The following is a 17,038-nucleotide window of genomic DNA, read 5'->3' as shown; positions in this document are numbered from 1 at the left end:
ATATTCAATGTAAAACCTAACCTAACCTAAAAATTATTGCTCAAATATCAACAGATCGCTATTAACTTGAAACAGTATATTTAATACCTACAAAAATTAAAACAATCAATCGCCATTACGTGTTTCAATAATAGATATATAAATTAAAATTCATATTCAATGTGGAACTTAAACCTAACCTAACTTAACCTAAAAATTACCGCTCAAATACCAACAGACTACTACTCCTTCCACACGCAGCTGCTCTCGCGGTTTTTCTCTCTCGCGACGCGATGGAATTTATCCCTCAGTGACATTGAACGAGGCAATTACTATTCTATTCTACAGTAGACTTCACGGATATTGAGCAATTAGGGCCTTTTGTTAAACAAAGTGATCAAGAAGATGAAGTGCTCCTAGTCCCCTTCTGTATTCAGTTTCTCTGTCCAGCTCGTTCGTCACCCGAGCTCCTCTGTAATTTCTACCGGGATGCAACTGTCGCGTGTAGTGTAAATATTTGATCTCTGCCGTTCGTTTACATCGGTGTTGCACGCCGCGTTTAAAACGTTGGAACGTTACCACGCGGCTGTTTAAAATTGCTTTTTCTCTAAATTACGCCGCCGTCCGTCATTTGCATATCTCGCGCATACGCTACATCGTAACTGCGCAAGTTACGCAGTATCTCCTGTAACATTTAATTTATTAGCACATGTAAGATGTACGTACAGGGTGTCTCATTTTAAACTGTAAGTGCAATTATCTTCGAAATTGTTCGTCATTTAAAAAAGTGTATTTTCTTTCTGTTTTGATAAGTGGATACTATAATTTGGTGTACTTTATGTCTGTACGAAGGTATATTTTTTCAAGTATAATTTTGCAATTTTCTTTTTGCATCAATCGACGCAGCAGGTCGTTCTCTACAAAAAAGTATTAACTTATCTATGGTCTAAAACTCGTTCGTTTGAGAGATATTTTTTTATAAAATCTACTAAATCATAAAAGAGAAGTCTCGTCATTTTTTGATGATAGATTTTATAATAAAATTTTATAATAAAATTAAATTTTATGATAAAATTAAATTTTATGATAAAATTAAGTTAAATTTAATTTTATAATAAAATTAAGTTAAAAACCTAAACTAAGGCTCTTCTTTTTTTTTTACAGAAAATTACCTGCTGCGTTGATTGACGTAAAAAAAATTGCATAATTATACTTGAAAAAATAACAAACTTTCATCATATATCTCCTACACGCGTCTATCTAGAGACAAACTAATTGCAAGTGTATCAAATTACTGCCCTCTCAAAACCAGAGAAAGAAAAAAAAAGAAAACTCATTTGAAACGAATAATTTTGAAGATAATTGCATTTATAGATTAAAATGAGACACCCTGGGCAGTATGTAGAAGTGAACTATTTAAACGACAGTTTGAGGAACTTGATTACATTGTTGCACAAATTTGTCGGACAATAAAATTTGCATTCGGGTATTGAAATCCAAACGAAATTGAACGCAAATGTTCCAGTTATTAATATTAATATTGTTCGCTGAATCCGTCGTTAAAATGTTTGCGCAAACTTGCGCGTTACGTGTTTATTCGAAGTCACGTGTGTATATATATACATATATACATATATATATATGTATAGCTCTCCGCCGAGTGACAAACATTCAGACCGTTCGCGAGCTTTTCACGTGAAACGTGAATTAACATTCGACCGTGTTGTTCGCGGAGAGTTTTTAATTTTAAAACTGGCGCGCGCCACGGCGAAAAGATCAAGGTGACGCGGGGTATTGCTGGTTCGGCTAACCAATTGTGTATTTAAATTAATTTAGGGAAGAGCCGGACACTCCGAGCTTTTCAATTATAACTTGGCCAATTATTCTTGATGAAAGTCAGACATCCAAGAGAGAAAAGTGGATACAAACGTTTAACAAGCGGGTACGAATTGCTCTCCTCAAGTTTTATCACGAGGATTGCGATGTAACCTGCATAAATGAAAATTTGAAAAGAAAATTGTCGTTCCGGTACCAGACACCTACTTAAATAGTAGATTTTAAGGTAATAGGTAGATTTAAATAGAACGAAACTTTTATTTAAACGTGTTTGCAAGTATGGCAATATAATCGATGCTTTTCTTTCTTCAAAATGGCCAGTCTTATAGCCATTTTCACCTCGAGCGACGTTCTCAAAGCTGCTTTCACGTTGTCTGCGTTCATTTTACTATTTTCTCTCCGACTTCGGACACTTTACAATAACGATGGAAGAAAAAAATCCAAAAACTTCAGTGGTGAAGAAAATGTTTTTAAACTTAAACTTAAGTGCTGCACGACAGGGAAAGAAACTTGGGTTTGGTACATGTAGTAACAGTCTAGAAATAACGTACATAATGTAACAAAATTATTTAGTTACTTGAAAAATAAGAAATCTACTGTGAGAAGTAATTTTGTGAAATGTGGCAATGTAAATATATAATGTCTTGTATCTTTTGGTAATATAATAATATTGAAACAAAGAGCAGCAACATTGGAATATGTTTTTAAAAACGATAGTATGGAATACTAGAACTATAGATTGAAGTCAAATTGAAGTCAAAAAAATAGAGAAACTTTCTAATATGATGAAAAGGACATATTATTTAAATCTTTAAATATTAGAATATTATAATTAAATGTATAATATTATAACATAATTATATAATACATACTATAACGTTAGAATATTATATTAGAATATCATAATTAATATTAAAAAATACACTGTTTCGCGTCTACAAAGTATCTAACAAAAATTATAAATTTAGTAGTCATTTTGACTACTTTGGTGGTTCTAGTGATTTCTTCGTCGATAATGTAGATCAAACGTTCGTTTCTCCACCGATAATGTAGATCAAAGAAATGTTTTTTCCCCTGCGTGGATAGTGAATTTTGTTAGCACGTACCTGACTCTGAATCTGTCATAAATACAATCGTGCTGGGAAAATCTGATAAATGCCAAGAGAAGTGATAACCGATATAAAAACCGTAAAATGCCTCCAGTAAATTAAATAAATTTCTCGATGGGAAGTTTCCGTCGTGGGAAAACTCAGTGGCCGGAGGGACAGCGAAAATTGTATTCGGTATGAAGAGAATAATGGTCGCATTGATATTTCTCCAGGTGAAGTGGAGAAGGGAAGGGCATTAATCTTTTCTCTACTCGCGAGCTCGGTTATTTTCTCGCGAGGAAACGCTGTAACAATCGAGCTGTTCGCTTTTCGGAAAATGTCGAGGATCCTCAAATACACGCATCGTGTCGAAAAGTTTCGAAGGGGTGAAACTTCCGACTTCTTCTCCTTCAAATACTTGAGAAAAGGGTGGAAACTTTTCCTCGTGAAGGAGGAGCTCGCAAAAAACAGCCGCCCTTTCGCTTGGCACGCGTTTCCTCTTCCTTCGTCGCGGCGTATCACGTCTCATGATGCATAAATCATACGTTGTACATTTTCTGCTGATTATTTTCATTCATTGTCTCGTCGCTATTTGCATCCGCGTTTTGAATTCTCTCTCTCTCTCTTTCAAATAGCGGATGAAGCAAGTAACGCTTAATGATTTTTCTTCGAAAGTGTCGTAAGACCGAAATGAAGATGGCCCTCTACTTTCTTTCCAATTTTTTACGAAGAAACTACCTGGCTACGTGTTTTTGAGCTCGACGGTCATGGCCTGAACTTCTCCGCCGTTCCTTCCTATATTACTTTGAATCAGTGATCGAAAAAAATTAAGGAACTTTTTAAGTTGGTTCTATCTACTTGGAACTACTTTTCGAAAGGCGGTGCACAAGCTCCGATAAGAACGGATAAATAAAAGTGAAACTTTTTACTTTTTACAGGATAAAAACTTGCAAAATATAAAGATGAACGTCGGACATTTTTCTTTTTTAACGAAGAAAATAATTAAAATAATTTGTTCGTCGATGTTAAAGAAATTCTCGAGTATTTGTGGCAAATATTGACATTGAATACTACTCGAATATAAAAATTTCTAATTAAATGTTCCATAAACTAACTTGTTTCCACTTTTGTCACGCAGTAACGCGAAAATATCTGCTCCGTGAGAACGTTGTTACCTGAAGCCTCCTTTCTACAAAAGTTTCACAGAAACAAATATTTTCTTACACGAAACGTATATTATGAGCAAAACCGCACATATACGGATTTTTAACATTAATAATATTTTATCGAGTGTCTGCATGTTGAATAGAAAAAAGAAAACCGAATAAAATATATACTGTTTTTTTAGGATATTTTGACGTTTCATAAAAAATTTTACGACCTTGTTATCATTATTATTCTGGCAAATATAAATTCTGTTCTTGGAGACGGTTTTGCGCCGCAATTAATTTGAATGAAAAATTGTCAATACTTCCAACTGCTATAACTTTGTTGAGAAAGATCATATAACAATCTACTTGGTCTCGTTTTAAACGTTGAAGCTTCTATTTTCACTATCCCGAATCTTTTTATTTTTCACGTGGCGAATGAAAAAGTGTTCTTTTCTCTAAAGAAACTTACAAAAATTCAGAGGTATGTAAAAACACTGAAAAATTTTATCCAGCGCGGTCTTGAAGATCGAAATTTCCCCATTCTGTACGATGTATTTTTTCCATAATTTTGTTAAACTTTGACAAAACGATCAAAAGATTCAAAAAAATCCCAACATTTCATCGTCGAACCTTAACATTCAAAATACAAAAAAAAAAAGGATAAAATCGTTTTAAAGAAAAAAGTTTAATTTTTAACGGCCCGGTGGATCAAGCGATGAGAAAAACTTTTCAAAGTTCTTCAAAGGTGTTCGAATTTTTACAATTTTTGAGAACAAAAGTACTCTTACGTTTGCCTCTTTCTTTTACTCGTTTACACGATGTAAAAGAACGTCTTTGGGAAAAACTAAAAAGGTCAAAGTGGAAGCTTCAAGCATGAAAATGGGACTAAAGTAGATTCTTCATATATGATTTTCTTTCACCAGATGATAACGCTTTCAATTATCGACAGTGTTTCATCGTTACGTGCTCGTTATGCTCCTCACTGCAAGTTCGAGTAGAATTTTTTTGTTTAAACAAAAAAAAACCTCTTCTGTACATATTAATATAAAATCATGCGTGACTTTAAAATTTTGTTAAATTGTATATTTATTTCTCTCTCTTTGTGTTCATTTTATTTGAAATTCCCTGAATACCGGCCATACTTCCATTCTTTTAGTAAAGACCGTTAGTAAACTTGCCGTCTTTCTAGTTAGCACGTGCGCCGTAATAGCCTCCCCCATAAAGAAAAAAACTTTTATGAAGGTGATGTTTACCGGATTCTTTAGAAGTTTCACCCATTTATTTGCATTAAATTAACGAGCTTATTAAGAACGCTGGATAACTATTTACAGGTGTGATGAATGTTCTTTGGAAAATGTGATTTTCATGCAACATTTGTCACACTGTGACAGAAAATGGGTGCAAGTCAGTCTTTTTCTTTTCTTTTCTTTTTTTTATTCTGATGAGCAATATAAAACTACGGACTATTCCTCCGGCAATTCAGTTGCCGTATCACGATCGTTTTTCTTTTTTTTCCCTTCGTTTTCATTCTTCTCCTTTTCGTCGCGCAGACTCTCAAATCTTTTTAATCGGAAACAATCGGAAACGATCTTCGCTCGCGTAACTCTCAATCTGTATGAAAACGGTTCTATCGTTTCGGGCCGAGGCAAACCGTGGCTTGGCGAATCGATGAAAACTGGGAGAAGGAGAACGGAGATAGAAAATTATTATTCAGGAAAGCCGAATTTTTTGAAATACCTATGGATTTATTTGTGATATTCTGTTTCTTGTTAAAAAAAAAAAAAAAAGAAAATAAGCACTTTCGTCTTTAAAGAGCTTTATATATGTACGTACAATGTATATTATCCGGTGGAAAAAGAGCGAGCCACAAAGTGACCATAAATATAAAAAGACCTGTAAATTAATGCGACAAAAAGGTGGCACATAACTCAGGGATTGTCACAGATATACAGGGTGTGGCGCGTAACTGGAACCATTTCGATAACTCTGTAGGTGATAGCTCCGGCAAAAATTGGGTCGGATTGTTATATACGATGTGGCAATAAAGTAATGTCGAGGCGTAGTGATAAAAGGACGCGGACGTTTTAAAGCTAGAAAACTACCAAAGTTAAAAATGACCAATTTGTAATTTATATATAATTAATATACATTTGTAGCTTTATAATTTGTTCGATTACGCACTGTATACAATTATAATGAACACCAGAACTAAAGTGATTAATTTATCAAAATGTTATAAATTAGTCATTTGTCAAAGTAACTGATTTATAATTTTGTACATCTGTGACTTTACAATTTGCAATTTACAATTTTGTATATTTTCAATATTAAGTGATTTACAATTTTATATATTTAACTTTGCCATTATTATATTAATTATTTAATTTTATATCTGTGCATTATAATTTAACTATTTAATTTTATAACTGTGCACGTATGAGGTACTTGAATAACTTTTATTGTAACATAAATAGAATAACTGTTTATATTACAATAAATTAATACCAATGATAATACATAAACAGAAGCCTATGATTATCAGGTTAGGTTAGGAGTAGGTTAGGTATGAGTTATTACAACCTTCATCATATTGTGAATTTTTTTTCTGTTCCTCGTGCTTCGAGTCCTCTCTTAAAATGAATTTTACACTTTAGTTGTCGATAATTCTAATGTTAAGTATTATATTTTCCAGGGCAGTCACTGACAGACTGAATGATACAAAAACAAAATTTTTAAATTTTTTATTATTCCACTTGCAAGTATAATTAATGGATTTTTTCAGTATTTCTTTCTATAACCTACCAAAAAAAAAGAAAATAATAAAGATTAAATATACTTTCTATTGGATGACCAACCAGGACAATATTGAAACTATTGACAATTTACTGACAATTAGCTAGCAACAGTCCACATAAAAGTGGACTGTGAATAGTTAGTCATAAGGGCAAGATCCAATAGTTGGTCATCTATGCTCCTTCCCCTTCTACTTGATGATGATAACCAAATATATAATAAGGACATGCTTTAGAGACATACGAGAGCATAAAACATTCTAAATCATTATAGAGACATTCTATTATCGTTAAAAGCATTAAACATTCTAAATCATTCTACATCATATTCAAGAGCATTTGACATTCTAAATCATTCTACATCATATTCAAGAGCATTAGACATACTAAATCATTCTACATCATATTCAAGAGCATTAGACATTCTAAATCATTCTACATCACATTCAAGAGCATAAAACATTCTAAATCATTATAGAGACATTCTATTATCGCTAAAAGCATTAAACATTCTAAATCATTCTACATCATGAGCATTTGACATTCTAAATCATTCAAGAGCATTTGACATTCTAAATCATTCTACATCATATTCAAGAGCATTGGACATTCTAAATCATTCTACATCATATTCAGGAGCATTAGACATTCTAAATCATTCTACATCATATTCAAGAGCATTAGACATTCTAAATCATTCTACATCATATTCAAGAGCATTAGACATCATATTCTAAGACATTCTAAATCATTGTAAATCATTCTATTTCATACACGACCACGACTGAAAGGGAATAAACTCTTCTAAATTATAAGCGTGTTGACTCCATTACACGGAATCCAACATTTCTACCGTTTGAGAAAAAGACACGAGCAACCCTGTCACACAACCTAATAGAAATCTTTCAATTTGTTTTTATCGTGCATCCGCCAGATCAAAACTTTCGTTCGTTCTCTTAGCCTTTTGCAATCTGCGTGTTTCAATTTTTTCCACGGAATGGAACTCGAATGTCTGCTCGCGGCGGAGAGGGGAGAGATTAAACCTCCTTTCAACCGTAAGAATAACTTGTCGTCGTTTCTCCTCCCGTCACGATGAATCTGTTATCTCGTAAGAACCGTGCCTGTAAGCACCTGATGCTTCTGCCTCGCATTCGAAGAAAAATTCGAGATTATTGTTCAAACACCCATCCTCCACCGCGGAGGAGTTACTGCGGCCTCGGCTCTTTTTCCATTTTATCGCGCGTTTCGCCGGGCCTTTTTCAATAAATCCTCGAATCGATGTTCCAACAGACAAATTTGAAGATTTTTGGAGATCCTTCAGGAGCAATTTTTGCGACTCGCGGGTAATTATTCGCCGAGTTAAACGCGAGAATAAACGATAAATCTCGTGCGTTTCGAGTTCGTGTACCATTGGTCGGGGCCGAGATTAAATTTTCGTCATGCTTCAATTATTTACGATTTAACGTGTGACGTATCTTTTTCATTTTCGTATGAAGCAGAGTGGCGTTTCAATATTTATTCAAAATTCATTTTAAGCGTTTTGTTAAAAAAAAAAAGAGAAAACAAGGATATTTCATTCGATAATCGAATTCACGAAAGTGTCCCATCGGACTGGATGGCATTTAAAATTTATAAACGTTTTGTATTTAACCGCAAATCGTTTTTATGTCTGTGTACATGTTATACGCGGCGTATAAATCGGTCTGTGCCTTCCGTTCAAAATTTTCTTTGCAAAATCTACGATTATTCATTGCTTCTAACTCGTAATAGAAAGTTTTTAATTATTAATAGAGATTTTTTTTCAATTGTCTCCCAAAAATTTTGACGATTAATTAAATTTTAACATTAACAATTAAAAATTTGTTTAATTTTAATTATTAATAGAGATCTTTTTTAAATTTTTCACTAACCACCAATGCTAAAACCAACAGCGATTTATCTCGGTTGAGCTGAAAATAATAATGTAAAACCCTTTGAATCATCGAGACAAACATCCTCCTTTCATTTTACATTCGAAACTCGAGAAATGCGGGTCGAATATCTTTTTGCACAGCTATGTTCATGCCAAGTTTCATCAAAATCGGTGATTCACACTTTTTTTTCCTTGTGAATATAAACTTCTCTTGCTTTAATTAGATTGCTGTCTTAGACTGATTGTGAGGCTCTATCCGATTGACCTTGCCCCTTCCCCCAAGTCTCGTTTCTTACAAAAAAAAACGCCATCTTCTCTTCTCCCTTAATGTATTTTTTCCTAGAGCAATGATGGCGAACCTATAACCCAGGCAGGCTTTTTAAATGACCCACGCGTTGATTTTTATAAACTTATCATCATGTGTATAAAAGAATTTTAATTATTTTTCGAACCTCTCTTTTCAAAAAATTTTAAGAAAATTACAAGTGTTCGGTTAGAGTCTAAAAGTGAGAAATAAATGCATAATTGTGTTTTATGGAGAATTTATGACTTGGTTATGTATACATATAGGTATTTCGAGTCTTAAATGTTATATGAATTACTTGTGTCCAAAAAATTTTATATAGCGCTTATGATTAAACAGATGTAATAAACACTAAGAAAACACACACTGAGATCCCGTTCTCAGAATGGGTAGCTTTGCTAGTTTTTTATATAACAAAAGAGAGGATAGACAATAAAAAATATTAAGAAATAAAGTATATATATCTAATGTATAGTGCAGGGGTGACTGGGCACGATGTCACCCCTTTTATATCAATTTTTTCACGTCGACGTTTATTTTTTGCTCTTCACTTGCAAAAATAAAAGTTGTAAAACAAAAAGCAAACGTAAACTTTCCAGAGGATTATAAAAGTGAGAACAAAAAAAAAAAAAAGTAGTTTTTAACCATCCTCCCCTGCCCCTTTCCAAGTGACGCCACTGACTTAGTGACACACGAGCTAGTACTAAAAAAAAAAAAAAAAAAAAATGAACAAAATTTGACCTACTTCTCAAAAAGGTTCGCCGCCACTGTCCTAGAGTAATTCACGTGAACTCTGTTTGTTCGTCCTTTGGACTTTTCCTGGCGAGGTTAAGGAATGTTAAGGATCCTCGAGGTGCGATGAAATTTACGACTGGGTTGGCGAGGCTGTTGTAATTGAATCTTGAGAAACCTAACTGACTTTGGTAAAGCGAGATTAAGCACGTGTACCAACTCAGATAGTTGCTGAACTTTCAAAAAATTAGCTTTCTCATTAGTTTAACTTCAAAAACATATAGTATATTAAATATAACAGTATATAGTATATTAATAGTATATTAAATATACTATAGTATATAGTATATAGTATATTAATAGTATATTAAATATACTATAGTTTATAGTATATAGTATATTAATAGTATATTAAATATACTACATTAAATATAACAGTATAGTATATTAATAGTATATTAAATATACTATAGTATATAGTATAGTAATAGTATGTTAAATATACTACAGTATATAGTATATTAATAGTATGTTAAATATACTACAGTATATAGTATATTAATAGTATGTTAAATATACTACAGTATATAGTATAGTAATAGTATATTAAATATACTACATTAAATATAACAGTATAATAGTATGTTAAATATAACAGTATATAGTATATTAATAATATATTAAATATATTATAGTATATAGTATATTAATAGTATATTAAATATACTATAGTGTAGTTAAATATAATATAGTAATAGTATATTAAATATAACAGTTAGTATATTAATAGTATATTAAATATAACAGTTAGTATATTAAAATATAACCCAGGCGAAACGAATAACAAATTTATTTATTTCTTAATGATTTCTATCCGTTTGAATTCGAAAAGATGACGAATTACTGTACACGGTTTGGCCACTCGTTACGGTCCGCAATCAGTTACCAGCGCAGGAGGTTATAATAACCGTAACATACGTGAATCGACAGGCGATCGGGAATTCTTTCAATTCTTGCGCAGGAATTTTCTACCAGTGGATCAGATTTTTTTCATCTTTACCTGGGATCTCGTTTCATTCTTCAATTATCTATTTACTTTGATCGTTTAAATAACCGTGCCACGTGTGAAGCAAATAGAACACGCACGGAATCTGAATTCAGTTTTAACGTTTGATTAACCGTATCGGTGGCCGTAGATCCGCTGGATCGGTTTCGAAATGCACGAGCGCGACCGATATGGAATGAATTTTGCAGAAAAGACATTTCACGTCCGGCGGTTCAATGGAGCTGATTGTTATCAGAGACCGCTGTAAATCTTCGTTTATGGACGGCGCGTGGAGAGAACACAGTCAGCCCCAGTAATGGATGCTATTAAAAGGCTGGCTCATGTTACTGTAATTAGTTCGAAACATTGATCGCATTAAAGTGCTCTTGATTCTTCTTCAGCAAAAAAGGAAACGAAAACAGAAAAAGTCCGAAGCTTGTAACGCTTGAATATCTTTTCACATCTTGATACATTTGATACACTGAATTAAACGATTTATTTTATTACATTTTTATTAAATTACAAAATTACACGGAATGTTTACAACGCAACGTGATTTTGTACGATTAAATACTAACTTGGCATTTTCATTTCATCTCGTTAACGTAAAACGTAATTCCGTTTTACGGTATTTTATTTTACGACAAATGGCAAACGTAACGGGTGATGTATCGCTCTCTGTTTCTGTTGTTCCTCGAGAGCACGAGCGCGCGTGTCAAATAAAAATTGAACACGCCGACACGCTGAGTGAATGGCCGCACGTGCGCGGAAGACGTCCGCAAGATTTATTGCAAGGCCTTGTGCAACGTATAAATAAAGGCTCGCGTAACCTTGATAGCTTTCCAATATTCCGCGATATTTCGCATTTTCAGATAATATTACAGGTATTGAATAGTTCTCGATAAGGCACGCGAAGCAAGCAAATACCACGTAAATAGAACAGAAAGCTACACCTCCGACGTATCTTCGAAACTTTCCTCCCAACGATGGGAAAGTAGTTGTTTCCAAGTTATTTATATAATCTCCGACCATTCACGAGAGGTGAAAATTTCGGATTTATCGTTGCTCGTTAATTTCGTAGATTTTCGCCGTCAGAAAAATGTTGGAGATTTCTGTTTTTTTTTTCTTTTTTTCTTTTTCCTTTCTTCGTAGCTCGGTTGGTCAATTGAATCGATCACACTCGGTTGATGGACGACGATCTGGAACGTGAACAGCCACTCGCTTTAATAGCAAGTCGCCACAAGGCACACGCCATTATCAGCGTGTCATTCTATCCCTGACGAGGGTGGACAGAACACACAGGTCCCACGATGGACACCTCAATTTTCATAATTTTTCCACGATTGTTGATATTAAAACTACTTTATTGAAACAAGTTAAATAAAAATAAGTCAGACTCATTTATGTAGCAGATTTAGGTTAGGTTTCTAGCACCTTGAGGCTTCAATTTTCATAATTTTTCAACGATAATCATCGACACTGAAATGTTAAAAATAAGTCAGATTCTCCGAGATAGCAGATTTAGGTTAGGTTTGCAGTTTATGCCTTCAGGCTTCAATTTTCATAATTTTTCAACGATAATCATCGACATTAAAATGTCTAAAATAAATCAGATTCTCCGATATAGCAGATTTAGGTTAGGTTTGCAGTTTATACCTTGAGGCTTCAATTTTCATAATTTTTCAACGATAATCGTCGATATTGAATTTCTTTATTGAAGTAAATTTAAAATAAGTTAGATTCTCCAATATAATAGATTTAGGTTAGGTTTGTAGCTTATGCCTAGAGACTTCAATTCTCATCATTTTTCAATGATAATCATCGACATTGAAATATCTAAGATAAGTCAGATTCTCTGATATAGCAGGTTTAAGTTAGGTTTACACCTTATACTTTGGAGATTTATATTAGGTTTAGGTTAGGTTTGAAGCTTATACTTCGAGGCTTCAATTTTCATAATTTTTCAACGATAATCGTCGATATTGAATTTTCTTATTGAAATAAATTTAAAATAAGTTAGATTCTCCGATATAGCAAGTTTAGGTTAGATTTTCAGCTTATACTTTGGAGATTTATGTTAGGTTTAGGTTAAATTTGAAGCTTATACTCCGAGGCTTCAATTTTCATAATTTTTCAACGATAATCATCGACATTGAAATGTCTAAAATAAATCAGATTCTCTGATATAGCAGATTTAGGTTAGGTTTACAGTTTATACCTTGAGGCTTCAATTTTCATAATTTTTCAACGATAATCGTCGATATTGAATTTCTTTATTGAAATAAATTTAAAATAAGTTAGATATAGCACATTTAAGTTAAATTTGCAGCTCATACCTTAAGGCTTCAATTTTCATAATTTTTCAACGATAATCGTCAATATTGAACTTCTTGAAATAAGTTTAAATTAAGTCGGATTCTTTGATATATTATAGCAGGTTTAGGTTAGGTTTATAGCTTATACTTTAGAGATTTATGTTAGGTTTAGGTTAGACTTGAAGCTTATACTTCGAGGCTTCAATTTTCATAATTTTTCAACGATGATCATCGACATTAAAATGTTAAAAATAAGTCAGATTCTCTGATATAACAGGTTTAGGTTAGATTTACAGTTTATACCTTGAGGCTTCAATTTTCACAATTTTTCAACGATAATCGTTAATATTGAATTTCTTTATTCAAATAAGTTTAAATTAAGTCGGATTCTTCGATATATTATAGCAGGTTTAGGTTAGGTTTGCAAGATATTTCATCGAGCAAGTAGTCGAGCTTCGTTATTGCACAGCGCGTCTGACAAATCTCGTATTTGTACCACTAACTGTACACATTTTCATCTTATTGAAACGCTTCTGTTACTTCCGTTACTTCGATTTCCACGGGGAAACGAAGCGTTAATAAAATCCCGCCTTGTTCCTTGAACTTGGTAACGCGCGTCACGTTTTTTCACGTTAGAGCGGCCTCACGTATCTTCGAATTGCCACCGCGGAAATTTAATCGCATTTTGCTAATTTCGATTTATATTTATTATATACGTATATTTATATCTCTGTTTATTGACTCTGAAAGCGATATTTTCAAATCTAAATGAACTGATATGAAATTTAATGCATCTTAAGAAATAATATTTGGAAACTGATCAATGTGCAAACATAAGGTACAATGGATGAAAAAAAAAAACTTTTTGCAGTTACTGTACGTCAGTGGTAACTAAACGCCGCGCGATTCAAAACTGAAACACGTCGCGACTATAGTTACAACAAAAGCGATACCAATACGGAAGTTTCGCTCCAATTGAATTGGAATGGTATCGAAAACGCTAGGTGTGTGTGTGTGGGAGGGATGGAGAAATATTGCTCTTATATTTGACGCTGTCGGGGCCGATGATATAAACGTTGAGCGTTTCTTTGTCTCGCCGGAAATGCACCGTTGTCGTTCCATATTCGAAATAATAATATACAATAGTATAAATCTCTAATAACAGAGACGATGATATAAATCAGTTTCTACAATGGTTCGAGAAAGAATAATTCAATCGTTGGCAACTAACGTGTATAATCGTCTGACGTAAGTAAAATTTCTTTTACAAAATAATAAAAACGTAATGTGTTATTAAAAAATAACATAAAATAATATAATCATCTCATGTTTCTCGTAAAATAAAATAAAATGTAATTATGTATAGTTAAATGTAAAAATGTATATATAATATATACATAAAATGTGATAATGTATATTTAAATGTAATTATTATTATATGTAATAAAATGTATTGCGTTGTATTAAATGGTATATATTACTTTTATTAATAATAATAATGATATGAATCAGTTTCTGCTTCTAGTACATTCAAGGTAGTATAGTTCTGTACTCTATTGTGTTCTATTGTATTATATTATAGTATATTATATTATATTATTATATTATGGTATATTATATTATATTATTATATTATAGTATATTATATTATATTATTATATTATAGTATATAATATTATTATTATAATATATTATTATAATAATATTAGTATGTAATATTATATATAGTATATAATATTATATTATATTATATTATATTCTTATAGTATATTATATTATATTATCTGTACTCTATTGTATTCTATTGTATTATATTATAGTATATTATATTGTATTATATTTCTCGTGAAAATGAAATAGAATATAATTTTATTTTATATTACATATCATGTTGTGTTAAATGGTATATATTATTTCATACTTTTACTTTCATTAATATATAAAATGAGATATAAAAGAGATATAATATATAATATAAGATATAAAATGTCGATGAAATTGATGTAAATCAATTTCAGCAATAATTCGACGACTGATTTCTACAGTTTCTATTGTTGGTAATTGACACTGCACATACAGTACGTGTCTTTTTTTTTTAATTTAGAACATTTATTTATTATTTTGCAGGTTTAGAGCGTTGCTCAATAGACCGATTTTCAATGGCTCGGTGTTCCTCTTCGTCATTAGCCAATACGCCGCCACCACTTCCTTGGGAGACCGGACATGTCCTACATAATGACGCTACGCCAACGTGAGGTACATATACACACACACACACACACACACATACACACACTGTGTTTCATTCGCATTTTTAATATACCTTTTATATGAAAAGACTTGATCTACATCTTCTGTTAACACACAGAAGCGAGCTTTCATCGAGCGAAATTATATTATGGTAGTATAGTCTACTCAAAATATCTTTTCACTCTTTAAGGGGGTGATTCTAGTGTGAACTTTTGAAAAAAATCGATTTTTTTTTTGTTTTTTTGGACATAGTTTCAAAAATAAATCTCTGTAACCTTACGTGCGAACTCCTAAAAATTTAACGAAGTTATGGTTGTTTGAAGGACGCGACAACCAGCGTTATTGCAATAAATAAGCTAAACTTCAAAGGCATTTTCCTGGAAACTATGTTTTTCAGAACGGTGTCCATGATATCTGAGAATCTACTTGACCAATTGGCTTAAAATTTTAATTAAGCATTTAGTACATGCGTAACTATAGCCCAAAAAAATATCAGAATCGACCAAAAAATTTTGTTTTTTAATATTTTTTTTAGGCTTCCGAAGTTTAACAAAAACATGCAAAAATCGATAATCGAACTTCAAAGTATCGCCACTTTTTTAATTACCGACTTTTTTCTTTTGTTTTGGTGCCTGCTGTAGCCAAACTCATAATAATTAAGGAACATTCACGTTTTTTTTATTTCCGACAAGCAGACTGGCCGGAATCATGGACACCGTGAGACGACCTTTTTTAAAAGCGACTATGTTTGAGAGTAGACAATGACACTAATTTTAACTCTTTTTTATTCCAAAAAATTTTAAAACGTCAGAGAAATACGTACAGACGAACCTCGTCAATTTGACTGCAAAACGTATGATAGTTTCTTTGCAAAAAATTCCCTAACAAAATTAAAAAAAAAATACACGCACTTCACGCTAGAATACCGCCTTAAAAACATCCGACCGTGACGTACTAGCTGATTGTGAAAACATCCGATTGAGAGATACGTGTAAATAGCCGATAGCTAGAAACGGAATTACTTTCGCGTAGCACGATCAAGTCGGACGAATTTGCAAACACCAGAAGTTCCACCCTAACTGCGAGTCTCCCCGCCGATTTCACAAGAACCAATGTTAACTAAGCTTCCCCAGTTCGAAATAACAGAATCTCGTCGTAGATCGGCGTTAATGTGTTTGCACGACGAGCGTGTTTGCCAGCCCCCTCCGGCTTATTGTAGTTCAATAGTTCCGTCTTTCGAGTTGTTGGGAATCGTGATATCCGCGCTCACAGAGTTAAGTAGCATTACTTTTCATTTAGAACTTGGAATTAATTTCGTAATTTCTGTTGTTTTGCAGTTAGGGATGCCGCCACGCAAACGGAGGACTCTGGATCCCCGACGCATGCCAGTTAGTACAGCGTGGCGGCAGAATGGCACCCCGTGGCTGGTGACCTTGGAGCAGGAGGCAGCCGGTTCTTTCGAAACAACTCGTCCTCGTCGATAATGGAACGAGGTTGCTCGTTGCACGAGGACGCCGCGCAAACCGGACGGTTCAATCGCCGATTCCGTTTCGAAAGTAACCGCTTCAAAAGCGTGCCGGATTTAATACGAGACCTCGAGTTTAATTGACGCGATGTCGATAACGTTACCGTAT

The 17,038-nt window shown here is 33.1% G+C and overlaps 1 protein-coding gene across 1 annotated transcript in view; it reads left to right on the top strand.

The window, feature by feature from the left end:
• Nucleotides 1–17,038, top strand: part of LOC122528660 (trace amine-associated receptor 9) — a 90,856-nt gene extending 73,818 nt beyond the window's left edge. Inside the window, exons 9-10 of the mRNA XM_043654019.1 lie at nucleotides 15,282–15,410; nucleotides 16,742–17,038. Coding sequence (XP_043509954.1) covers nucleotides 15,282–15,409 — 128 coding nt within the window. The 3' untranslated portion in view covers nucleotide 15,410; nucleotides 16,742–17,038. The remainder of the gene's footprint in view (nucleotides 1–15,281; nucleotides 15,411–16,741) is intronic.

The sequence above is a fragment of the Frieseomelitta varia genome, unplaced genomic scaffold (genome assembly GCF_011392965.1).
Source record: "Frieseomelitta varia isolate USP_RPSP 00005682 unplaced genomic scaffold, Fvar_1.2 scaffold_254, whole genome shotgun sequence".
Taxonomy (NCBI): Eukaryota; Metazoa; Arthropoda; class Insecta; order Hymenoptera; family Apidae; genus Frieseomelitta; species Frieseomelitta varia.
The sequence above is the reverse complement of the archived record's forward strand: the minus strand, read 5'-3'. Positions and strand labels throughout refer to the sequence as shown.